At 41.8% G+C, this 26,522-nt stretch overlaps 1 protein-coding gene across 5 annotated transcripts in view; it reads left to right on the forward strand.

Annotated features, from left to right (window-relative positions):
* The window catches only part of myo18ab (myosin XVIIIA b), a 197,988-nt gene that overhangs the window by 144,600 nt on the left and 26,866 nt on the right, over positions 1-26,522 (forward strand). For 3 of the 5 annotated variants that reach the window (XM_077610588.1, XM_077610590.1, XM_077610593.1), the window contains 11 exons: positions 1,940-2,067; positions 4,892-5,046; positions 5,193-5,316; positions 7,249-7,356; positions 7,519-7,611; positions 8,143-8,253; positions 20,121-20,225; positions 20,512-20,658; positions 20,724-20,837; positions 25,194-25,310; positions 25,429-25,512. In XM_077610588.1, coding sequence (XP_077466714.1) covers positions 1,940-2,067; positions 4,892-5,046; positions 5,193-5,316; positions 7,249-7,356; positions 7,519-7,611; positions 8,143-8,253; positions 20,121-20,225; positions 20,512-20,658; positions 20,724-20,837; positions 25,194-25,310; positions 25,429-25,512 — 1,286 coding nt within the window. Of the gene's footprint in view, positions 1-1,939; positions 2,068-4,891; positions 5,047-5,192; positions 5,317-7,248; positions 7,357-7,518; positions 7,612-8,142; positions 8,254-20,120; positions 20,226-20,511; positions 20,659-20,723; positions 20,838-20,896; positions 21,080-25,193; positions 25,311-25,428; positions 25,513-26,522 lie in introns of those variants that run through there. The other 2 variants (XM_077610592.1, XM_077610591.1) reach the window with 2 other exon arrangements.

The following is a 26,522-nucleotide window of genomic DNA, read 5'->3' on the forward strand; positions in this document are numbered from 1 at the left end:
AACAAACAAATTTAAATTAACTTGGATTAATACATACAGACACTCAAGCATACGTTTAATGTAACTTTACACAAAACTGAATTCTAATTTTGTTTTACATTTTTTTTACCTTTGTTCTCCGGGTTGACTCCACCCGGACGTTCAGCAGGAGTTTTTAAAAGCATCAAGGGTTGTTTGTTTTTGCCTTCCCTTCAAAATATTTCGAAAATGACGCGCACAAATGTCCTCACAATACGATAACGCGCGACCACTTGCCAGCTTGTCAGGGTGCCTCTTTTCTACAAAATCCAAAAACTCTTGCCACTTCGCTAGCATGTCTATGATATCCTTATTAGCCTGGCGGTGCCCCTCTTCCACCTCGCTACTGAGTTATCGCAACAAATGTTCACTCTACTGGAGCTCGATTAAATCCTGTGTCATGAGTTCTTCGTGGTGCTGGGCGATTAGGTCATTCACATCTGCCTCGTTAACCTCCAGCCCCAAGGAATTTCCCGTGACCGGACGATTCGCCGAAAGACGTTTGGCCGACGGACGTTTGGCCGACGGACAGTTCGCCGAATGGACGTTTCGCCGAGCGGACGTTTCGCCGAACGGACGTTTCGCCGAATGGACGTTTCGCCGAACGGACAGTTCGCCGAACAGACGTTTCTTCTAAACGGAATTCGCGCGCTCGCCCCGCCCCCGGATCGTGTGTGTACATGTTTTTCAACCTCGGCCCGCGGGCCATATATGGCCCGTTACAGATAACATTCATTTAGGAATAACAAGGGCATTTATTCACGGCCAAACACACGCAGAACAGTATGTGAAACTTACACCAGCATAGAAAACTTTGAGATTAATCTTTGAATTAAGGTTCTCAGCAAATCATTTTGAATATATATTTCCTAAAATAATGGGAAATTATTTAAAATTTAAATATTGTTTTTATTGGCACACATCACTAGAATTAAAAGTGAGATGCTATTTGACCGGTGTTTTCTCTATAGAGAAAACGTCCGTTCGGCGAAACGTCCATTCGGCAAACTGTCCGTCGGCGAAACGTCCGTCGGCGAAACGTCTTTCGGCGAATCGTCCGAGTACCGAATTTCCAAGTGACACGATATCATCCATGACAACGCGCAAGCTTTGTGACACGTACTCCACTCTCATATTTTTCAATTATTTTGCGCTTAATATTGATTGTCAACGTTCGCCTTTTCTTTGCACAACTCTTCATTCCACCTGTGTGCTTTGGATCCATTGTTGTTCACTTTGTATTATGCATTGACTAACGGGGAATAAAACACGGGAAATTGCAATGCGAAAGCGATGCGGCAAAAAAGACAATGATAAACAGCCTCTCATGTCTTGGCCACCTGGCTTTCTCGCATCTCGAAAAATTTCTCGTATCTAGAGATAATTATTTGCTCAAAATTTTACTCGTATCTCGAAATGCTCATATGTAGGTGTGCTCTCGTATGTAGAGGTACCACTATATTTTGAAATAAATGAAAGTATCGGCCGCAACGGTGCCATTTTGAAGTGACCTCATCGTGTCGCGGCGCCGTCAATTTGCAGTTTTTTGCATGTCGTGTTTTTAAGCGCATATAAACCATACCCTCGATTCAGTCATTATTTTTTGTATGACAAAATTGGATACTCCTGAAATGGGGGTGGATGGAGGTTGGCAGCTCTGCTTATGGAACATGTATTAAGCTTGCAGTATTTCACATTATGCTTATGGAATGTGGCAGCAATCCGACTCCATATAAACCCCACAAACAGTTACTGTAACCTTAAAAAACTTGGTCACATTAAAAAAAAAAAAGAATTAAAACCTCTGAATCTCCAATCTTGCCATTTTTTATATATATGCAAAAAAATCTATAGGATAAATTACAAATATTAATTTTAAAAAATGATATGAAATATGTACTTTTTATATGCTTTGTGCCAGGAGTGGAGTGGAGGCTGAAGTATGAAAGAGCCATAACAGAAATTGAATTTACCAAGAAGCGACTGCAGCACGAGTTCGATGACAAGCTGGAAGTCGAACAGCAAAACAAACGACAGCTGGATAGGAAGGTAACAGAATAACATGAGTTTTTCTATGTTTTTGTTGGCTGTTTATTTACTTAATTAATAATTTATTTTTGGGGGAAATTTTAGTTTTCAGGCTATTAACATTTTTGATATTCATAATATGTGGTCTATGTATATATGTATATATGTGTATGTGTGTATGTGTGTGTATGTGTGTGTATGTGTGTGTATGTGTGTGTATGTGTGTGTATGTGTGTGTATGTGTGTGTATGTGTGTGTGTGTGTGTGTGTGTGTGTGTATGTGTGTGTATGTGTGTGTATGTGTGTGTGTGTATGTGTGTGTATGTGTGTGTGTGTATGTGTGTGTGTGTATGTGTGTGTATGTGAGTGTGTGTGTATGTGTGTGTGTGTGTGTGTATGTGTGTATGTGAGTATGTGTGTATGTGTGTCTGTGTGTGTGTGTGTCTGTGTGTGTGTGTATGTGTGTGTGTATGTGTGTGTGTGTATGTGTGTGTATGTGTGTGTATGTGTGTGTATGTGTGTGTATGTGTGTGTATGTGTGTGTATGTGTGTGTATGTGTGTGAATGTGTGTGTATGTGTGTGTATGTGTGTGTATGTGTGTGTAGGTGTGTAGGTGTGTAGGTGTGTAGGGGTGTAGGGGTGTAGGGGTGTAGGGGTGTAGGGGTGTAGGGGTGTAGGTGTAGGTGTATATATGTATATATGTATATATGTATATATGTATATATGTATATATGTATATATGTATATATGTATATATGTATATATGTATATATGTATATATGTATATATGTATATATGTATATATGTATATATATATGTATATATGTATATATGTATGTATATATGTATATATATATGTATATATGTATATATATGTATATATATATATGTATATATATAAATACAGACACTCCTCAACTTACGAACGCAATTGGTTCCGAGCGATTGTTCATAAGTTGAATTTGTTTGTAAGTTGATTTAGTGCTATATTTTGTATTATAATTTATGTTTAAGGCCTATATAAGTATATTGAAGGTTTATATAAGTGCATTTGTATGTTTAAGGCTTGTATAAGTAACACGCATTGGTTTGTACTGAAAAAAAAAACATTTAATAAAATGGAGAGAATATGTACAGTACTGTAGAGAGAGAGATAGATTTATGTATTAGAAACTGGCCAAAAGAAGCGACCTAATGACGATTGCACAGTTTTCTTCTTTTTTTCATCATAAATGATGCAGTAGCACTGTATGGCATCATTCAATTGATTTGCAAACTTTGTGCAACGTTCAATATTTGGGTCCTGCTGCTCGATCTTTCTGTTTATAAATGGTACTGAATGTGCAACGCTCACCACTTTCTGACGCGCATCAAGCTTCGTTATTATAAGGTAGATGCTGGGTGAGCTGAGCCAGGCGTCGGTATTAGCGGCGGAAAGAAGTACTACTCCGAAAAAGACGCGAAATACAAAATTGGACTTGCGAACATTTTTGGACTTAAACGCAATTTGCAGACATGTTCGTATGTACCGTTGTTCGTAAGTTGAATGTTCGTAAGTAGGGGAGCGTCTGTATATATGCATACAGTGGTACCTCGACATGCGATCTTAATCCGTTCTGGGACTGAGATCGTATGACAAGATTCTCGTAACTCGAGCGGACGTTTCCCATTGAAATGAATGGGAAACACATTAATTCGTTCCAACTCTCTGAAAAAACACCAAAAACAGGATATTGGATTGGAAAAAATGTTTTATTTCTTCTAATTCGCCATCTATTAACAAAGTAACACATAACTAGTGGTTTAATAGTAATAAAATGTGTTTAATCCAACTAAAATTGGGCAGATTTCGAAGCCGGGAGACAGAGACGTTTGGGGGCATGGGGGGGTTCGTTTTTTTCCCACGACAACGCACTCGTAAACGGAACAAACAAATTTAAATTAACTTGGATTAATATATACAGACACTCAAACATACGTTTAATGTAACTTTACACAAAACTGAATTCTAATTTTGTTGTAATCTTTTGTTACCTTCGTTTTCCGGGTTGGCGGTTTGCCACGGCTCCACCCTCACGTTCGCTACCGATGGACTGTTTGCTGTTGTATTGCCTTCAAAATATTCCCAAAATGATGCACACAAATGTCCTCACAATAGGATAACCCACGACCACTTGCCAACGAGAAATAGTATTTAAGAAACGATCGCGGGACCTTTCCTAAGAAAGAATAACAGGAAATGACATGGCTGAGCTTCCCACGTAGTGATTGTGGGTAATGAAGTTTTATTCTGAGAAAGGTTGCCATTGCCAATGGGTGTTGTGTGCAGGAGTATACTTCATTACCCAGAAAGCCCTCTTTTTGCATGCGTGTTGTGCGTTTCCTAGTCTTAGGAGGAACTCGTCTGAATTATTCGTTCCGTGCTCGTAAATATTGTTATACACGAAAGATATGCAAAAAAGTCCTGGCTTGGTCGTATCACAAAATTTTTACCGCATAACGGGCAAATTATTCGATCGAAATTTCCCCCGTAATACGAGCATTTTGTATGACGAGCGGTCGTGTGACGAGGTACCACTGTATATATATATATGTATATATATACACATATACATATATATATATATATATATATATATATATATATATATATATATATATATATATATACAGTGGTACCTCGTCATACGACCGCTCGTCATATAAAATGCTCGTATTACGGGGGAAATTTCGATCGAATATATATATATATATATATATATATATATATATATATATATATATATATATATATATATATATATGTATATGTGTGTGTGTGTATATAAATCTGGGTTTCTGCAGATCAGTGACCTTCAGGCCGATAATGAAGAATTTCAACGAAATATTCAGCAGCTAAAAAAGAAAGTGCAGAGACTCACAGCACAATTTCAGGACACTAAACTGCACCTGGAGAGCCAGCAGAGCCGGAACCATGACCTGGAAAAAAAGCAGAGGAAGTTAGTACAACATTGATTACACTGTCTACGAGTTGAATTTTTACCTAATTTCAGTCTTTTTTTTTTCACCACCTAAATTGAATATTAACAAAAAAGCAACATGTTCTGTTTCTTTGTGTGATACATTAAATTATGTTTCTGTGCAGGTTCGACAGTGAACTTAGTGCGGCCCAGGATGAGGTGCAGAGGGAAAAGACCTTAAGAGAGAAACTGGCCAGAGAGAAGGACATGCTCAATGGAGAGGCCTTCAGTCTCAGACAACAAGTTGAGGTAATGTTTATACAGTATGGACTGTAGTTGCTTGATTTCACAATCCACAGCATGGATCGGGAACCCTTTTGACAGAGAGAGCTAGAAACAATTCAGATCATTGCACCCAGAGACTTGGTGACCCAACTATATAGAAGTTAAAGCAGTTAAACATCTACAAAATCGTCAAACTCCTCATCTCCTTTATCTGATATCATGAGTTCGGCGTTCAACATGCTATGCTCCATCTCACTGTCAGTCAGAGTTGTGTATTCCGGGAACTTGATTCCAGCTTTGGCGAAAGCTCGAACAACAATGCTGGACGACATTTGAGCCCAGTCATCCACAAGCCTTTGTAACTCGCGACATTCATGACTCCCAAGCCTTTGATTCTCCTCGCTGTTATATCGGCATCGACAATCCATTCCAAATCATCACGTAACTCATGCAACGCTGCCTGCCCCTCTGCCATGTTGGCCATTCGGAATTTAGCAGTCCCAAGCAGTTCGCAAAGCTGTTTCTCTTCGCTGTTAAATTGTGTTCAATCCATGGCTTGAGTCCATCTTCCAAGCGTTCACACCCGCATTCTGTTGTCATTCACGTCAGGCATTTCCTCTGTATAGCTGTAATGTGCTGTTTCTTTGAGTATTGAGAGTGTTTTTGAGGGTTAAAAGCGCTGCGAGCACACGGAAGTCAAATGCCTTGCCACTCACCTGGGATGTTTTGAATGGATTTATCGTAATGCTTGGAATGCGCTGGGGGGCTATTTTTAGGGTGAACACCCCCTGGGTTGATCGCAATAAATAGCATGTCGGCAAGAAATAAAACCAGTCACTCAAGCGCTCCGGGCCATACAAAAATTGAATTTAGTGCACAAACAAGGCGCACCGACCGATTGGGGGCATCGACCATTTTAGAGAACATTTTAGACTCTTAAGTGCCCCCTATACTTGTGCAAATACGGTAATTCGTTCCACGGTCCTCATACAAACTCCCAACTAAACCCTTTAAAAATGATCAAAGTGTCCCAATTTTGTATGAAATATGTGAAAAACACCCAAAAATGAGAGAAAATGATAAGGAAATTATTTATTAATGTATTGAAATGAATAACAAACAAAAGCATTTCCTATTCGTGCGGGTGCATAAGTTTAAGGAGGTAGCTAACATGCACACGAACGAATGCACATAAACATGTAAACAGCTTAAATTTATGAATTCAAATCAATTTAGCGTTAAATAGATTTCCAAAGCAGTAAAAGTCTCTCCATCTTGCCGTTTAGTGTAGAGAGGCCATGCCAAGGACTCGTCGCTTTTAATGCTTCCTTCTGCTTCAATATGGTAGCGATGGTAGGTGGGTTACGGCTGTTTTGTTGTAAAGTTGCTTTAAGCACACTCAAACTAAAAAAAAAAAACCCTGTTAGAACTCTGGCGTCAACTGGCGGTCAAAACAGAGTTGTTGTTGTTGGACAGCCAATGGAAACCCAGCTGAGTGTAGGGAGATTGTCAAGGAGAACGCAACTTTACTGCAACAATTTCAAAATTAAATTACGGCTATTGGAAATGTATTTACGCTTTGGGGGATTTCGTAGCTTGGATCTAGTTTTCAGATATTGGAACAGTAATTTGCATATTAAAGGGTTTCAGAATCTGAAAACTTCGAATGTAGAATAATTCGTAGATAGAGGTACCACTCACTGCACTACTTATGTCAAAATAGATTCTTTAGGACTCGTGGTGTAGAGGATAGACTGACAAATGGCATTTTTACATGGTTTGATAGTAAAAGTACATGTTAGAAGCCATGGAATCACTGTGATCTGAAGCTGTTAGTATGAGCTCTAGACCTCAGTATGACACAGTGGTGAACTTGGCTTCTAGATCTAGGTTCATCCTCAACCTGTCCATTTCCTAAAGAAAATAGCCCTTTGTTGTCTCTGTTTGAATCTTTAGGACAAGGACCTAGAAGTGTGTGCTATCAATTTTAAATTGGACCAGTTGGAGGTTGAACTACAGGATCTCAATTCCCAAGAGTCCAAAGATGAATCATCACTTGCTAAGGTCTTTTTACTTTGAACCGTATGCACTGCAATATGCAGATAATGTGTCTTTATTACGGCTTATTTCATAGCTTTATCTAATTTTCAAAAGAGCATGTTCTATATACAATAATATTACCAAAGCTTCGTTTTATTTGCTCTAATTAATATTTTGGGTGCTCAGGTCAGAAAGCAGCTTCGTGACATGGAGGCAAAGGTGAAGGACCAGGAAGAAGAGCTTGATGAGCAGGCAGGAACCATCCAAATGTTGGAGCAGGTGCAAATAAAAAATCTAGGAATATACCTCTTCAAGCCTAATGAGAATCTCTTTTTTAACCCATTTCCTGACAGCCATTTTCAAAGCAGAATTCCACACTTTTACTCTTCTTTCAGCAGAAAAGTTGGATTCTATTTTGTCTGGTCTTCGGCCATAAGAAATATAAAATTAGTTGATTTCATCAGAAATTTTGGATTCTAACAATGATCTTAATATCTATAAAACAAATCAAAACAAAACTTGCGATTCAAAGTGTAATGTGATTAATTCTGAACACAGCCACTCTGTGTGAGCACATTTGTCCCAAAACATTTTATCAGTTCTGTATTTTTACTTTCCCTCTCAACAGATTACAGGTTGCATTAAATGCGGAAATAAAAGGTTTCTTAACTGGATAATGTAGGCTGTTTTATATCAGCTGTTAAATTCCCGATAAATATTGCTGTGAAATATGACTATCTATACTGCTACCTTTTCAAACTATGGTAAATTTTTGTATTTACCGTACTGTTTTTATCATTTGTCGCACAGGCTAAATTACGCCTGGAAATGGAGATGGAGCGTTTGCGCCAAAACCATTCTAAGGAAATAGAGAGCAAAGATGATGAAGTTGAGGAAATAAGACAATCATACAGCAAGAAGGTAACATTTTTTTTTACATTATTATCCTTAAAGATGAACAAGAGGCCTTAGCTTTCCCTCTAGACCTCACTACATGAGTTTAAAGTAAGCCTAAGTATGTGTGTATAATTTTGAAGACTCAGTGATATAGTAGTACATGTTGAGCTTAGCATTATAAGAGAATTTTTTTAAGGACATTACCTGTGATTTGGCTCATATTCCAGTAATTTCAGTAGTACCTCCACTTAGTAACTCTACATAAAAAATATTCAAGTTGCAAAATGCCTCATTCGGAAAAATTGTCTCTGAATACAAAAGAAATTCATTCATTTTCGGAACTGCTTGTGCTCACAAGGATCTCTGGTGGTGCTGGTGCCATCTCAGCTAACTTTGGGCACGAGGTGGGGGACACCTTGAATAGGTAGCCAGCCAATCGCAGATGAAAGAAATTCAATTTCCAAATTGCAAAGTCTCAAAAAATTCAAACATCTCCCAAAACGTAGATACATGAGTACCAACCTGTATTTTCTATTGAAATTGGCTTGATAGAGTTGCTCTTCCATTGGCTCCCAACACCCTGCTACCCTCCCATTGGATAGAAGGGAGCTTTGTCTCCATGAAAATCATTGAAAGCCCTGAAAATGCAGCTATACATACAGAAAAAAAACGTATCTTGCATAAAACGTGGTAAAACTCATTCGTGCCTGTCACTGCTCGCTCAGGGCATCGCCATCTTACCTAGGGCGCCACCGTCTTGCCTAGTTAACGTGCTCTGACTGGCCAGACGAGAGTAGCCTGGATAGATGTGTTTGTAGAATTTACTATGTCGGCATATCCCAATAGTTGTTAAGCTTGATCGAAGTTCTTGCGGTCGATTGTTAAAATATCAGCCTTGATACCTGCGTAATGTGTATCTCATGCTATTATTGCACCCAGAGACTTGGTGAACATTATGCCGGTACGGACACACTTCCTGGTTGTGCGTACGTTACTTCCTTCTTGAAAGGAAATGATTGTACATTTGTGATTATGAAATAAAACAAAACTCTGCTTTGATTTTTTTTCATTTTATTTCTTGTTCGAAAGTGCCAACTATTGCAGCAATATGAACCATAAAAAAATCTAGATATTTTGACATAAGAAGCAATTTGGCCGCCACATCTGTTAGGTCTTTGGTGACGTCGTGGCGTGGAATCGTGGAGTTGGACCCAATTGCAGGGAAGTAGGCAAGGACAAGGGAAATACCATATTTATTCGAGTATAATTTGTGACTAAAAGTTGGTATATATTTTTTCCACTTTTTCTCAGCTCACACCAAGGATTGCACCGGTACTGGTAACTGGCAAATGCTGAACACATGTCGCCATGACAAAAAATGTATTCTCAACATATGGTATGGAAACCTGGTAAAACAAACTTCCAGTATGAACACAATTCTCAAATGGAATTTACAATTTTAAATCCTTAAAGTCTAATTCATCAGCATAATATTTAAATTTTTTCAATGTCTGAATTATCATCATCAGATTCACCAAACAATTGATTCCTTTCTTCTTGAGTTATTTTTGAGCACCGGCCGATGGAATGGGCTCTCGCGCTCCATCTGGCGGACAAAGACAAGTGTTATGTCACCGTCGGAGGCCGTGTTTCACCAAGATTTGTGTATAACACAAACTTTGCTTCTGTTTTTTGGTACAAAATTTTGCGCATTATACTCGAATAAATACGGTAGTGCTCATATGAAACTTTACTAACTTTAACTGGAAGCAAAGAAAGTAACAAATGACTTGGCGTCGAATAACAAAATCAAGCCTGACGGAGGAAAACACGGGGAAGCGAGGAATGAGGAAGTTGGAAGAAGTAACGGGGAAACGTAGAAACATGGCAAACTTTAATATCTTTAAGTATGTGTGTATAATTTTGAAGACTCAGTGATATAGTACATGTTGAGCTTAGCATTATAAGACAGATTTTTTTTAAGGACATTACCTGCGATTTGGCTCATATTCCAGTAATTACAGTAGTACCTGCACTTAGTCACTCTCTACATAAAAAATATACTGGAGGCAAAGAAAGTAACAAAAGACTTGGTGTCGAATAAAAAAATCAAACCTGACAGAGGAATACACAGGTAAGCGAGGAACGAGGAACTTGGAACATGGAACGAGGAAACGATCTGACAATGACAAGATAATCAGTGGGGCGCAGCTGGGCGAGAAGAAAGGCAAGCCAGTAAGGACAAACAAGAGTACAAAGCGTACATACGCACACAGAGGAGAAAATGAAATAATAACCCAAACCAAACCTAACAACATTTTCAACTTCTGGTAAGAAAATTGTAATTTCTGTCTTTAAAAGGCATCAGCTTCAAATCAAATCAAATCAGAAGCCTTTATTGTCATCATACACAGCTGCGTATAACGAAATTGGTGGTGCTACTCCACAAAGTGCGTTTTCCCGGTAAAAAAAAACATAAATAGTAATATAAAAGTATAAAAGTCACATCCCGGCTAGGTAAATTCTAAAATATTGCACAATCTAAGATATTGCACATTGTTATTGCACACCCCGAAGTTATTGCACAAAAGGGATTGTGTATCGTGCCAACGCAAGTTCAGAGTCCTGATGGCTGTGGGAAAAAAAACTGTCCTTAAGTCTATTTGTCCGCTCTTTGTGAGACCTGTAGCGTCTGCCAGAGGGCAGCAGCTGGAACAGGTTGTGACCAGGGTGGTATTGATCCTGACAATGTTCCTGGCTTTGCTGAGGTAGCGAGGGCTGGCAATGTCATCCAGTGAGGGCAGAGAGCAGCCGATGATCTTCTGGGCAGTGTTGATCACTCTATGCATGGCCTTTCTGTCTGCTGCCGTGCTTCCAGCGTACCACACTGTAATGCAGTATGCCAGGATGCTCTCCACAGTGGCTCTATAGAAGGTTACCAGAAGCTTAGTGTCCAAGTTGTTCTTCCTGAGTACCCTCAGGAAATGGGAGTCGTTTTTCAGGGCCTTCTTCACCACTGCTGTGGTGTTGACGAGGAGAGCTTTGTCCGTGACGTGGACCCCCAGGAATTTGAAGGACTCGACCCTGTCTACGTATACATACTCCATTTATGAGGAGTGGGGCCAGATCTGTGTTGCATTTGCGAAAGTCCAGAATTATTTCTTTAGTTTTCATGGTGTTTAGTGTGAGATTGTTAACCACATCACGAAGACAGTTTGTTGACCTCATCTCTGTAAGCAGACTCATCCCCCCTGAGATGAGTCCGACCACAGTCGTGTCATCGGCAAATTTGATGATGTAGTTAGACTGGTGGGTCGGTGTACAGTCGTATGTGTACAGGGAGTACAGAAGAGGACTCAGTACACAGCCTTGAGGGGAGCCAGTGCTCAGTGTAATGGAGGAAGAGAGGTGGGGACCAAGTCTAACAGTTTGTGGACGGTTGGTTAAGAAGTTCTTTATCCAGTAGCAGATGGAAGAGGATAGTCCAAGGTGGGAGTTTGTCAGCCAGAATGTCCGGTATTACAGTGTTGAAGGCTGAGCTATAGTCAATGAAAAGCATCCTCACTTAGTTCCCATGGTGCTCCAGGTGGCTCAGTGCTGTGTGTAGAGCTACGGTGATGGCGTCCTCAGTGGACCTATTTGCTCTATAGGCAAACTGGTGAGGGTCAACTGAGGGAGGGATTGTATCCCTGATATGGCGAGCGACCAACTTTTCAAAGCACGTCATGATAACAAGCGTAAGTGCAACAGGCCTATAATCATTCAGGCTGTCAATGGTTGGCTTTTTAGGGACAGGGATAATGGTGGCAGATTTCAGGCAGGATGGGATGATGGATTGTTGCAGGGAACAATTGAAGATCTTTGTGAAAACACCGGGAAGTGTCCGTCGACGAAATGTCCGGGTACCACTCCGTCAGAGCCAGCAGCCTTCCCGGTGTTCACAGTCCGCAGTACCTGTCTCACTTCATGTCCCTGAAGCTCCAGTGTACTGCTGCAGGGTGGTGGTGGATGTGTTGAGACTGTATCTGATTTGTCAGTCTCAAAGCGGGCAAAGAAACGGTTCAGTTCCTCTGCTAGTGAGGCATCTGCATTACCAGACACATTATTGTCATTGTAATTGGTAATATGTCATATTCCCTGCCACATCTTCTTTGGGTTATTTCCTGTGAAGTGCTCCTCAATTTTCCTTGTATATGCTGCCTTGGCCTTTTTAATGCCTCTCTTCAGGTCTGCTCTGGCAGCACTGTATTGTACCTTGTCCCCTGACCTGAAGGCAGTGTTACAGCATTTGATGAGTGCCTGTGTCTCACTGGTCATCCAGGGTTTTTGGTTAGGAAAAACTGATATCCATTTATTAACAGTGACGTCGTCCGTGCAGTTTTTAATGTAGGAAAGTACAGTGTCCGTGTAGTCCTGGAGGTTGTGGTGTTCAAAAAGTTCCCAAATGCTGCGGGAAAAACAGTCCTGCAGCTGAGAAGGGGCGTCCTCGGGCCATGTTTTTATTATCTTTATTTGTGGCCTTGTTAGCCTCCGCAGTAGGGTGTATGAGGAGGTGAGGGACAGGCAGAGATGGTCTGATCCAGCAAGGTGAGGGAGGGGTGTGGCTCTATAAGCATGGGTGATATCAGAATAAACATGGTCTAGAGTTTTATCTCCTCTGGTGTGACACTTCACGTACTGGATAAACTTAGGCAGAACAGTCTTTAAACATGCTTTGTTGAAGTCACCAGCAACAATAAAGACTCCATCGCGGTGGTCAAGCTGCTGTTTGTTTAGAGTCGCTAGCAGGAGGCTAAGTGCCGTGCTAACGTTAGCATCCGGTGGGATGTAAACAGCCATTACAATGACAATCGTTAGCTCTCTAGGTAGACAGAAGGGTCTGCACCGTACTGCCAAGAGCTCTAAATCCGGGGCGCAGTAAGTGTTAATGATCCTACTGTTGCAGCACCATTCGCTGTGTATGTACACGCAACGTCCCCCCCCCCCCCGCCACGTTTCCATGATGATAATAATGTTCCAGTTCCTGACAAAGCTGTTGGTAGCAAGCTGAAGTTCCAAATTGTCAATATTGTGGGTGATGGATCTGGCGTTGGTCAAGAAGATACTCGGAAGCGGTGCTCTGTGTGGTTGTTTTCTTAGCTTAGCCACTAGGCCCGCCCGGCATCCGCGCTTTTGCTCTCGTTCCCTTCGCCGCCTCCGTCGTACTCTGAGTGGGCTGACTATCCACGGAGATCCCAGTGGTCTCGAGATGTCCCCGGGGATATTGTAGTTCCATTGGTAATCTGTTGTGATGGATATATCGCATCTCCTCCCGAGAGTAATTAAATCCTGGCGACTGTAGAAAAAGTTTGCCTCGCAGATGTTAGTAAATAACGATAAGATTGAGAAAACAAAACACCAAAGTGGAGAGCAAAGAGCCGCTGCACCCGTGCGCGTCGCCATCTTGGATCTCCTAAAATACTAATAGGTTCTCATCAAGATAGACTTATTTAATAATAATAATAATAATAATAATCGGACATAGGCCATGTCGTCATACCACAACACAAAAAGCCTACTTGTCATCACACGCAGAAACTGCGTGTGACGAAATTGATGGTGCTTCTCCATAAGCTACGTTTAATCGGCAAAAGACCTAAATAAGTGTAAGTTACGGACTTGTAATTTGACATTCCGCTGTTGTGGATACAGGTCGCTTACCTCTCGATTACCGCACACTGTCTGCCACTTACCTTCCTTCAAGTCAGCTAGTAGGAGGCAGATCACCAACCATCTATTCATATGCCGCAGAAGGGAATGTGTGTATGTTAGCGCGAGTTTAGATGTCTGATGGATGTGGGGAAAAAACTGTCCTTAAGCCTATTTGTCCGAGCTTTGTGGGACCTATAGCGTCTGCCAGAGGGCAGCAGCTGGAACAGATTGTGACCAGGGTGGTAAGGGTCCCCTATGATGTGCTTGGCTCTGCTGAGGTAACGCGGGCTGGCAATGTCTTCAAGTGAGGGCAGAGAGCAGCCGACAATCCTCTGGGCAGTGTTAATCACTTTCTGCATGGCCTTTTTGTCTGCCGCCGTGCTTCCAGCGTACCACACTGTGATGCCGTACGCCAGGATGCTCTCTACAGTGGTTCTATAGAAGGTTCTCAGAAGATTGGAGCCCAAGTTGTTCTTCCTGAGCACCCTGAGGAAATGGAGTCGTGTCTGAGCCTTCTTCACCACTGCCGTGGTGTTTGTAGACCATGAGAGCTTGTCCGTGACGTGGACCCCCAGGAATTTAAAGGACTGGACCCTGTCTACACATACTACATTTATGAGGAGTGGGGCCAGATCTGTGCCGTGTTTGCGAAAGTCCAAGATTATTTCTTTAGTTTTCGTGGTGTTCAGTGTGAGATTGTTCACCGAGCACCACGAAGACAAATTGTTGACCTCATCTCTGTAAGCCGACTCATCCCCTCCTGAGATGAGTCCGACCACAGTGGTGTCGTCAGCGAATTTGATGATGGCGTTAGACTGGTGGGTGGGTGCACAGTCGTAGGTGTACAGGGAGTACAGAAGAGGACTCAGTACACAGCCTTGAGGGGAGCCAGTGCTTAGTGTAATGGAGGAAGAGAGGTGGGGACCAAGTCTAACAGTCTGTGGGCGGTTGGTCAAGAAGTCCTTTATCCAGCAGCAGATTGAAGAGGATAGTCCAAGGTGGGAGAGTTTGTCAGTCAGAATGTCCGGTTTTATGGTATTGAAGGCTGAGCTGTAGTCAATGAAGAGCATCCTCACGTAGTTCCCAGGGTGTTCCAGATGGCTCAGTGCTGTATGAAGAGCAATGGCAATAGCATCATCAGTGGACCTGTTTGCCCTATAAGCAAACTGGTGAGGGTCAATTGAGGGAGAGATTGTATTCCTGATATGGCGGGCTACCAACTTTTCAAAGCACTTCATGATCACAGGCGTGAGGGCAACAGGCCTATAATCATTCATGCTGCCAATGGTTGGCTTTTTGGGGACAGGGATGATGGTGGCAGATTTCAGACAAGATGGAATGATGGATAGTTGCAGGGAACAATTGAAAATATTTGTGAAGACTCCAGCCAGCTGGTCAGCACAGGCTTTGAGCACCTTCCCAGGTACTCCGTCAGGGCCCGCAGCCTTCCTGGTGTTCACAGACCGCATTACCAGTCTCACTTCCTGTTCCCGGAACGTCAGTGTATTGCTGCAGGGTGGTGGTGGGGGTGTTGAGACTGGGCCTGATTTGTCAGTCTCAAAGCGGGCAAAGAAACGGTTCAAATTCTCCGCTAGTGAGGCATCTGCATTAACAGACATAGTATTGTTGTTGTAGTTGGTAATATGTCGTATTCCTTGCCACATCTTCTTTGGGTTATTTTCTGTGAAGTGCTCCTCAATTTTTTTGGTATATGCTGCCTTGGCCTTTTTAATGCCTCTTTTCAGCTCAGCTCTGGCAGCGCTATATTTTATCTTGTCCCCTGATCTAAAGGCGGAATTACGGCATTTGATGAGTGCCTGTGTCTCATTGGTCATCCAGGGTTTTTGGTTAGGAAAAACCCGTATTCGTTTATCTATAGTGACGTTGTCGATGCAGTTTTTTATGTAAGAAAGAACAGAGTCCGTGTAGTCCTGGAGGTTGTCGTGTACAAAAAGTTCCCAGTTGGTGCGGGAAAAGCAGTCCTGCAGCTGAGAGAGTGCGTTGTCGGGCCAAGTTTTTATTGTCTTTATTTATGGCGTTGTTTGCCTCCGGAGTGGAGTGTAAGCGGGGGTGAGAGATAGGCAGAGGTGATCTGATCCAGCTAGGTGGGGTAGGGAAGTGGCTTTATAAGCATGTTTGATGTTAGAATAGACATGGTCAAGAGTTTTGTCTCCTCTAGTCTTACAATTTACGTATTGAATAAACTTAGGTAAAACAGTCTTTAAGCACGCCTTGTTGAAATCACCAGCGACAATAAAAACTCCATCGGGGTGAGCAAGCTGTTGTTTGTTAACAGCCGCTAGCAGGAGGTTGAGTGCCGTGTTAACGTTAGCATTCGGAGGTATATAGATAGCCGTTGCTATGACGACGGTAAGCTCTCTTGGAAGATAATAGGGCCTACATCGTATTGCTAATAACTCTAAATCCGGGGAACAGTGAGTGTCAATAATTTTACTGTCGCAACACCATTCATTATGTACATACATGCACAGTCCATTATTTTTTCAAATTGAATAATTTTATATTTTTCGTTTACAAAGACAGGCTTATTAACTTCCTTATGATATTGCCCCTAATAATGTGCTTTTGAGTCCAACAGTATCTCAGAAATACCACCTGTGATGATTTTTCTTAAGATTTTCCCTTCAAAATAACACATTTAAGGCGGTCTGGTGGTGCGAGTGGTTAGCACGTCGGCCTCACAGCTCTGGGGTCCTGGGTTCAAGTCTAGGTTGGTCCAGCTGTGTGGAGTTTGCATGTTCTCCCCAGGCATGCGTGGGTTTTCTCCGGGTACTCTGGTTTCCTCCCACATTCCAAAAACATGCATGGTAGGCTGACTGGACACTCTAAATTGTCCTATTTATGGGTACTCTGATTCATAGACATGGGTGTGATGAAGTCATCGTGTGTCTTGGAAACACAGTACAGAACAAGAGCCTTTATGATCATTGCAAACTGCTGCAAAGATTGCGGTCCTACAGCTGATGTCGTCGGTAAGCGTGACTAGCTTGTCAATCAGATGTGACGATATAGGCACCTCTTGTCATAATAGTCGCAGTCTGCTGCTCTGCTCGGAAATGGCTTCAAAATCTTGTTCCTGGTTCTATTCTCCAAACATGATTTGAAGTGCCTAATTTGTCAACACATTCACTATAAACAGGAGGGGATAATGAAATTGGCTTTTTATTTTATCTGAGTGGGTCGAAGAACACGGTTCTGTAAAGGGGTGAGAGAAATATGCAAGAGAGAGCACACACCGGTCACAAAGCTACGATATTGGTCAATGTTCAGCAGCAAATAGTCGTAACACGTCGGACCTGTTACACATGCCGCACAACAGGATGGAATTCAAGGTAGAATAGATATTCAATTTTGTTTTAGTTTGACTTGTTTAATAAAGGGACGGTACATATTTATGAATATATTCATATTCATGTTAATGAACATATATACAGTGTTACCTCGACATACGATCGTAATCCGTTCCGGGACTGAGATCGTATGACGAGATTCTCGTAACTCGAGCGGACGTTTCCCATTGAAATGAATGGGAAACAAATTAATTCGTTCCAACCCACTGAAAAAACCAATAAAAGGATATTGGATTGGAAAAAATGTTTTATTTCTTCTAATTCGCCATCTATTAACAAAGTAACACATAACTAGTGGTTTAATAGTAATAAAATGTGTTTAAACTAACTAAAATTGGGTAGATTTCGCCGACGGGAGACAGAGACGTTTGGGGTCGTGCGGGGCGTTCTTTTTTTCCACGACAACGCACTCGTAAACGGAACAAACAAATTTAAATTAACTTGGATTAATATATACAGACACTCAAACATATGTTTAATGTAACTTTACACAAAACTGAATTCTAATTTTGTTGTAATCTTTTGTTACCTTCGTTTTCCGGGTTGGCGGTTTGCCATGCCTCCACCCTCACGTTCGCTATCGATGGGCTGTTTGCTGTTGTACTACGTATTCCCTTCAAAATATTCCGAAAATGATTCACACAAATGTCCTCACAATAGGATAACCCACGACCACTTGCCAACGAGAAATAGTCTTGTAGTACATTTTACAGTACATACAGTGGTACCTCGACATACGATCGTAATCCGTTCCGGGAATGAGATCGTATGACGAGATTCTCGTAACTCGAGCAGACGTTTCCCATTGAAATGAATGGGAAACAAATTAATTCGTTCCAACCCACTGAAAAAACCAATAACAGGATATTGGATTGGAAAATTTTTTTTATTTCTTCTAATTCGCCATCTATTAACAAAGTAACACATAACTAGTGGTTTAATAGTAATAAAATGTGTTTAATCTAACTAAAATTGGGCAGATTTCGCCGACGGGAGACAGAGACGTTTGGGGGCGTGGGGGGCGTTCTTTTTTTTTCGACGACAACGCACTCGTAAACGGAACAAACGAATTTAAATTAACTTGGATTAATATATACAGACACTCAAACATGTTTAATGTAACTTTACACAAAACTGAATTCTAATTTTGTTGTAATCTTTTGTTACCTTTGTTTTCCGGGTTGGCGGTTTGCCATGCCTCCACCCTCACGTTCGCTATCGATGGGCTGTTTGCTGTTGTACTACGTATTCCCTTCAAAATATTCCGAAAATGATTCACACAAATGTCCTCACAATAGGATAACCCACGACCACTTGCCAACGAGAAATAGTCTTGTAGTACATTTTAGCGATCGCTCCGCTGCTCATAAAGACCGGCTCGCAACTCCCTCGTTGAAATGGCTCTGAACGCAGCCGCTTTGAACGGCGCCTATGAGAGAGAGTTGCGACCAGAAATATTACAAAGAGGGAATTGCGAGCCAGTGCCGCTGATGTTCTTAGGAGCAGCGAACGAGAAGTAATATAATACTCCTCGTATTAGATAATAAAAATAACAGGAAATGCAACAGCTCAGCTTACCCACGTATTGATTGTGGGTAATGAAGTTTCATTCTGAGAAAGAGTGCCATTGCCTATCGGCGTTGTGTGCACGAGTATACTTCATTACCCAGAAAGCCCTCTTTTTGCCCGCGCATGTGCGTTGTGCGTTTCCTGGTCGGAACTCGTCTGAATTAATCGTTCAGTGCTCGTAGATATTGTTATACACGAAATATATGCAAAAAAGGCTTGGTCGCATCACGAAATTTTGATCGCATGACGGGCGAATTATTCGATCGAAATTTCCGTCGTAAAACGAGAATATTATGTGACGAACGGTCGTATGACGAGGTACCACTGTACTTTGTAAATATGTAAGATTATAGTCAAAGGCTAATTTCCATCTTTAGTCCGTTTTGCAGGTTGAAGATAAACTATGAGACATACACACACAAGTAGCACAGTTCTAGGCAGCATTGTGATCACATTTTTTTTTTTCGTCTAACAGCCAGGCATTAAGACTGTGGTTCTTAACCTGGGTTCGATCGAACCCTAGGGTTTCGGTGAGTCAGTCTCAGGGGTTCGGTGGAGTCTCTGCCTTAGAGGTCAAGACACATCTACTTATCATGTCTAGTCACGATAACATGCCCCGCTTGACCGTCACTGGCTGCAGATGATAGCGTGACATTGCTTGGCCAATCAGTGCTGCGAAGAATTAATATATCTTGACTTTGAAATAAAAATCACATCTTATTTTACACTAAAGTAGGGTTTGGTGCATATGAAACTTGTAGGGTGCATTAGCTCGAAGAAAGTTAAGAACCACTGCTTTAAAATGATTAGCGAAGCGGTTCAGAGATGGGAGTTCACATATGGTAATTGGTATTGAGTTCCAGGTGTTTGAAGCACAAACACAGAAGGTGCTTTGACTAAATGCACTCTTTCTGAAGGGAACTACACAGTCACCCACCTCTAGAGCCAGCTCTTGTTGATCATTTGGACATTTTGTTTACAAATTCCTGCAGTGGAGGAGGAGCTTTTTCGCCAACACTCCCTCAACCTTGTCTATTCAGATGTTTTTTTTTAAATAAACATCAACTATAATAAATCACAAAGGAAATATACTGAATTCCCCCATGGCTCAATTAGAGGCCTATAGTACATACATCCACACACACGGGACATGCTTTTGTGTGTGTGTGCATGTAGGGGTGTTTATACTCATGCACACACTTGAGGGTTTTAATCACGCTGTTTTTCTTTTTGTAACACTTTTTCTCTGTTCATCTATAGTTAAAACAAATTGAAGTCCAGCTGGAAGAGGAGTACGATCAAAAGCAGAAGGTGCTGAAAGAGAAACGAGAGATGGAGTCAAAGTTTCTATCAGCACAGGACAAGGTAGACATTGAACTATAATTTTTCTGGCTTCGTTAAAGTCTTTTGGGTGAATTGATTTCTCATTGAGACAATAGATACATCAATTACCGAGTCAAACAGACATGTGGGTGTAGCTATTTTACTGCAGCTATTATTAACTTTTTGCTACAGCATGCTTTGGTTTCCTTATTATCTGGGTTTAAATGAATCTGCCCTCCTACCTTTTAAGCGGTACCATAGCTTGTGGTAAAATAAAAACGTAGACAACGTTGAAATTGAATCGGTCCGTTCTTTCTTCCACCTGCAGGTGCGAAGCTGTGACAATGAGAATGAGAAACGTCTAAGGAAAGACCTGAAGAGAACAAAAACTTTGCTTGCTGATGCCCATATAATGTTGGATCACATAAAAAACAATGCGCCAAGCAAGCGGGAAATTGCTCAACTTAAGAATCAGGTGCAATCACAGTACAATTTAAGACTTAAATATAAATATTAAGGTTTTTTTCTCTTTCTGTCTAGCTGGAGGAATCTGAATTCACTTGTGCAGCTGCCGTTAAAGCCCGTAAATCCATGGAGGTAGAGATTGAAGACTTGCATGTTCAAATGGATGATATCTCAAAAGCCAAACAGACGGTTAGTATTCCTCTGTACGCTTTCCTCAGTATTTGCCTGAAAATCTCTCACCACCACAGTTGCAAACAAAAGAGCCATAAAGGACCCCATGTGCCAAGCAGAGTACCTCTCATGCTGACCGTAAAGGTGGAGGATGACAAAATAAGACATGGTGTGGCAAAAATACGAGGGATTTTACAGGAGGATTTTGTGTGGCATGGCAAAAATGAATGAATAAAGACAAACCTCTGGGATCATCATCATCATACACTACAACTCACTGAACTATCTGTTCATGGGCCTCAGATTATCTTATGTTACTCCAGTTGGCTTACGTGTTCAACATTTTTCCAAGATGGCGGCGCCCACTGGTGCAACGGCTCTTTGCTCTCCAGTTTGGTGTTTTGTTTTCTGTCTTATCGTTCATCTGCGAGGCAAACATTTTCTACAGTTGAGTAGTCAGCCCACCCAGCGTACGACGGAGGCAGCAAGGGAAAGAAAGCAAAAGCGGGGATGCGTGTACATACACAACGACTGGTGCTGCAACATTAGGAGCATTAACACTCACTGTTCCCGTGATTTAGGGCTCTTGGCAGTTCGGTGCAGGCCCTTCTATCTCCCTAGGGAGCTAACGATTGTTATTGTAATGGCTGTTTACATCCCACCGGATGCTAACGTTAGCACGGCACTTAGCCTCCTGCTAGCGACTCTAATCAAACAGCAGCTTGACCACCCCAATGGATTCTTGATTGTCGCCGGTGACTTCAACAAAGCATGTTTAAAGACTGTTCTGCCTAAGTTTATCCAGTACGTGAAGTGTCACACCAGAGGAGACAAAACTCTAGACCAGGGGTCACCAAACTACGGCCTGCGGGCCGGATACGGCCCGTCAGCACATTTGGCCCGGCCCTCTGATCTATATCGGAGATGCTATCGGATTTATTTCCTATTTGGAAAAAAAAAAATCCAGATTTTTTTTTTTTCCCCCAAAAAAAATCCTAGGCCCCGCCCTGTCAAAGAGAGAACGAAATAATGGCGAAAAAAATTTAGGTAAGAGAAAAATTGATTCAGAATGCAGGGTAGTTAACCTGGAGTGGACAAACGATTATTTTTTTGTTCAATGCAAAGAAAAGGCTGTTTGTCTCATCTGTCAAGAGACGGTGGCGGTATTCAAAGAATACAATCTTCGCCGACACTATGAATCCCGTCACAAAGACAAGTACGATAGCTTGCAAGGCCAAATACGAGCAGACAAACTAAAAGCGAAAAAGTGAACTACTATCTCAGCAGAATACATTTGTACGCCAAGCTCAGCTGAACCAGGCATCCGTTCAGGCCAGATTTCGAGTTGCTAAACTGATAGCAAGCAGCGGTAAGCCTTTCACTGACGGAGAGTTTGTTAAGAAATGTATGGATGCTGTCGTGGAGGAGGTGTGTCCCGAGAAGAAAGATGCATTTAATGACGTAAGTCTGTCGGCGAGTACAATCACCAGACGCGTTGAAGAAATCGGGAGTAATGTATATGCCCAGCTGCAGCAGAAGATGAAAGAATTTGACTTTTTTTTCATTAGCACTGGATGAAAGCACAGATGTGCAAGACACAGCGCAACTGCTCATTTTTATTCGTGGAGTTAGCGCAAACTTTGAGATATGCAAGGATCTGGCAGCCCTCCAAAGTCTCAAAGGGACTACAACGGGAGAGGATATTTTTGACAGTGTGTCAAACCATGGAGAAGTTGGACCTGGACTGGTCAAAGCTAGCTAGCATCGCGACTGACGGGGGTCCTAGCATGGTGGGCGAAACTCGCGGTCTAATGGGACGCATGAACCGGGAGTTGGAAAAAAGGGGTCTCACCGCCCCGCTACGAGTCCACTGCCTAATTCACCAGCAAGCACTGTGCTGCAAAGTGTTGACGTGAGAGATTCTGCTCTGACAACTGAGCTGAACTTTTATCTGTTAAGATTGTGCATGTCACAACAGAAAGTTAATGTTCCATGGCTTTTTTTTCTATGAAGAACCCAGAGAGAGTTATTTAATTATTATTTATTTCATAAATAGTGTTTTTTATTTCCTGTTTTTTCTGTGAAGAACTCAGAGAGGGTTATTTAGTTATTATTTATTTCATTAATAGTGTTATTTGTTTCCTGACTTTTTTTCCTGTAAAGAACCTGGAAAGGGTTATTTGGTTATGTGTGGCTTTCTGGAAAACATTAAAAAAATTAAGCTCCCCTACGATCGTCACACTTTTTCTGTTACAAACTGACACCGCCCCCCCATCAGAGAAGGGAAAGGTTATGTGGCCCTCACAGGAAAAAGTTTGGGGACCCCTGCTCTAGACCATATTTTTTCTAACATCAAACATGCTTATAGAGCCACACCCCTCCCTCACCTTGCTGGATCCGACCATCTCTGCCTGTCCCTCACCCCCTCATACACCCCACTCCGGAGGCTAAAAGGGCCACAAATAAAGATAATAAAAACATGGCCTGAGGACGCCCTTTCTCAGCTGCAGGACTGTTTTCCCCGCACCATTTGGGCACTTTTTGAACACCACAACCTCCAGGACTACACAGACCCTGTACTTTCCTACCTCAGAAACTGTACGGACACTGTCCCTGTTAATAAACGTATCCGGGTTTTTCCTAACCCTGGATGACCAGTGAGACACAGGCACTCATCAAGGTCAGGGGACAAGTTACAATACAGCGCTGCCAGAGCAGACCTGAAGAGAGGCATTAAAAAGGCCAAGGCAGCATATGCAAGGAAAAGTGAGGAGCACTTTACAGAAAATAACCCAAAGAAGATGTGGCAGGGAATACAACACAGTACCAATTACAATAATTTGTCTGTTAACGCAGATGCCTCACTAGCAGAGGAACTGAACCGTTTCTTTGCCCGCTTTGAGACTGACAAATCGGATTCCGTCTCAACACATCCACCACCCTGCAGCAGTACACTGAAGCTTCAGGAACATGAAGTGAGACAGGTACTGTGGACTGTGAACACCAGGAAGGCTGCTGACCCTGAGGGAGTGGTACCCGGACATTTCGTTGACGGACACTTCGTCGACGGACACTTAGTCCCCGGACGTTTCGTTGAACGGACGCTTGGTCGCTGGACAGTTCGTCGAACAGTCATATCGTCGCCGGATTCGTCGCCGGACATTTCGTCGACGGACAATTCGTCGCCGGATTCGCTAGCTCTCAAAATTATAATCATGAGAGAGAGAGAGAGAGAGAGAGAGAGAGTTTACTGTTGAAAGCGATCAACCAGGTAATCTCGCTCTCAAATTATAATCATGAGAGAGAGTTTGTCTTTGCATTGACAATGTCAGAGCATTAATATCAACATTATCAATAAATTGCGTATTATTGGCATGTGTACATGTTTTTCAATTTATGTATTCCTGGGTGACAGAACGAAACGTCCTGTTCTCGTGTGCGTATAGACAAACTTGCCTCGCCCGTGCCCATCCCACATTTTATACTATTATTGTCATGTCACAACACCTCTGCTAAAGTGGTTAGATCAGAACTTCCACGTAAGCCTCTGATACACTGAATTATATTATTTTTAACCCTTATAGAGCACTCATTTAACCCATCGGCTGCCATTGACGGCGGTAGACGTCCGATTCATGTTCTATAGAGCCACTGTGGAGAGCATCCTGGCATACTGCATTACAGTGTGGTATGCTGGAAACATGGCCTGCATACAGAAAAGCCATGCAGAGAGTATCAACACCGCCCAGAAGATCATCGGCTGCTCTCTGCCCTCACTGGATGACATTGGCATCTCTCGCTACCTCACCAGAGCCGGGAACATTGTTAGGGACCCATACCACCCTGGTCACAACCTGTTCCAGCTGCTGCCCCCTGGCAGACGCTACAGGTCTCACAAAGCACAGACAAATAGACTTAGGGACAGTTTTTTCCCACAGCAATCAGGACTCTTAATTTGTGTTAGCACGACACACAATCCCTTTGTGAAATAACAATGTGCAATATCTTAGATTGTGCAATATTTTAGAATTTACCTCGCCAGGATGTTACTTTTTATATTTTTACATTTACTTATTTATTTTTTTTACTGGGAAAACACACTTTGTAGAGTAGCACCACAAATTTCCTTATACGCAGCTGTGTATGATGACAATAAAGGCTTTGATTTTATTTTATTGTTTTAGTCATGTTACAATATATCAAGTCATCTGTGGTTGAGACCACAAGCATATTGAACATTTTTAGACAATTTGATGGTGCTGAATTGCACATTCTCAGACTATTTAACTAAACCAGATAACCTGGTGTTGCATTTGTGTCTCGTCCTAAGCAACCTGTCACTATTATCTGACATTGTTTGTACTTGTACTTCAGCTAGACGAACAGCTTAGTCGTCTACAGAGAGAAAAGAATGACTTCCAGACAAGAATGGAGGAGGACCAGGAAGACTTGAATGAGCTAATGAAGAAACACAAGGCTGCTGTGGCTCAGGTTTACTTGTCTTCATTTTATTTCCATCACAATGAAATTTCCCGAATATGGGATGAATAAAGTTATCCAATCCAATAAAAGCAATAGAGTAACCTTTTGAAATTTTTTAATGTTTCAGTCAGGCCAGAATTTGGCTCAGATTATTGACCTTCAAGCACAGCTGGAGGAAGCACTCAAAGAGAAGCATGAAGTACATGAAATGGTATATGCAGTATTTTCTTTTGTTGCATAAACTTTTAGATGTATTACTAATACAGTTACCTGACACATATATATATATATATATATATATATATATATATATATATATATATATATATATATATATATATATATATATATATATACACACATATGCATCAAAATTTGCTCAAAACTCTTATGTCAAGGTACCACTGTATCTCTCTCTCTCTCTCTCTCTCTAGCGCTCTCTCTTGCTCTCTCTCTCTAGCTCTCTCTCTCTAGCTCTCTCTCTAGCTCTCTCTCTAGCTCTCTCTCTAGCTCTCTCTCTGGCTCTCTCTCTAGCTCTCTCTAGCTCCCTCTCTAGCTCCTTCTCTAGCTCTCTCTCTAGCTCTCTCTAGCTCTCTCTCTAGCTCTCTCTCTCTAGCTCTCTATACAGTGGTACCTTGACGTACGAGTTTTGAGCAAATATTTATCTTGAGATACGAGACAAATTTTGATATACGGGCAGACAGCGGACGCGAGAGGCGGCTCATAAGAACATCATGGGCACTGTCTCTCTCCCCGCAACTCCCTCGGATAAAGGATATTTTTAAATGCCCATCTCAGCCTGCTGCTGCATCCGATTGTGCTTTCCTCTCCAAAATGACCTCCACTCTCGGTCCAAAAACAAGGTGTCTCTCTGGTCGCAACTCCCTCGTGTAATGTCTCTCTCTACGAGCACTGGGCGGAGCATTGCATTTTTCAGTGTTTTTTCCCCCGTTAGTCAATGCGAATGGCGTATATAATACTTCTCTTTGGCTAGTGGTCGTGCGTTATCCTATTGTGAGGACATTTGCGTGGATCATTTTGGGAATATTTTGAAGGGAATACATAAGCAAACAACCCGCGATAGGTTGCATCTGAAAGTCAGGGTGAAGGTGGGGCAAATATAGCCAACCCGGGAGAAGAAAGGTATCAAAATTTAAAACAAAATTAGAATTAAGTTTAGTGTAAGGTTAGATTAAACTTTTTTTGAGTGTGTCTGCATCG

The sequence above is a fragment of the Stigmatopora argus genome, chromosome 10, assembly GCF_051989625.1.
Source record: "Stigmatopora argus isolate UIUO_Sarg chromosome 10, RoL_Sarg_1.0, whole genome shotgun sequence".
Lineage (NCBI taxonomy): Eukaryota > Metazoa > Chordata > Actinopteri > Syngnathiformes > Syngnathidae > Stigmatopora > Stigmatopora argus.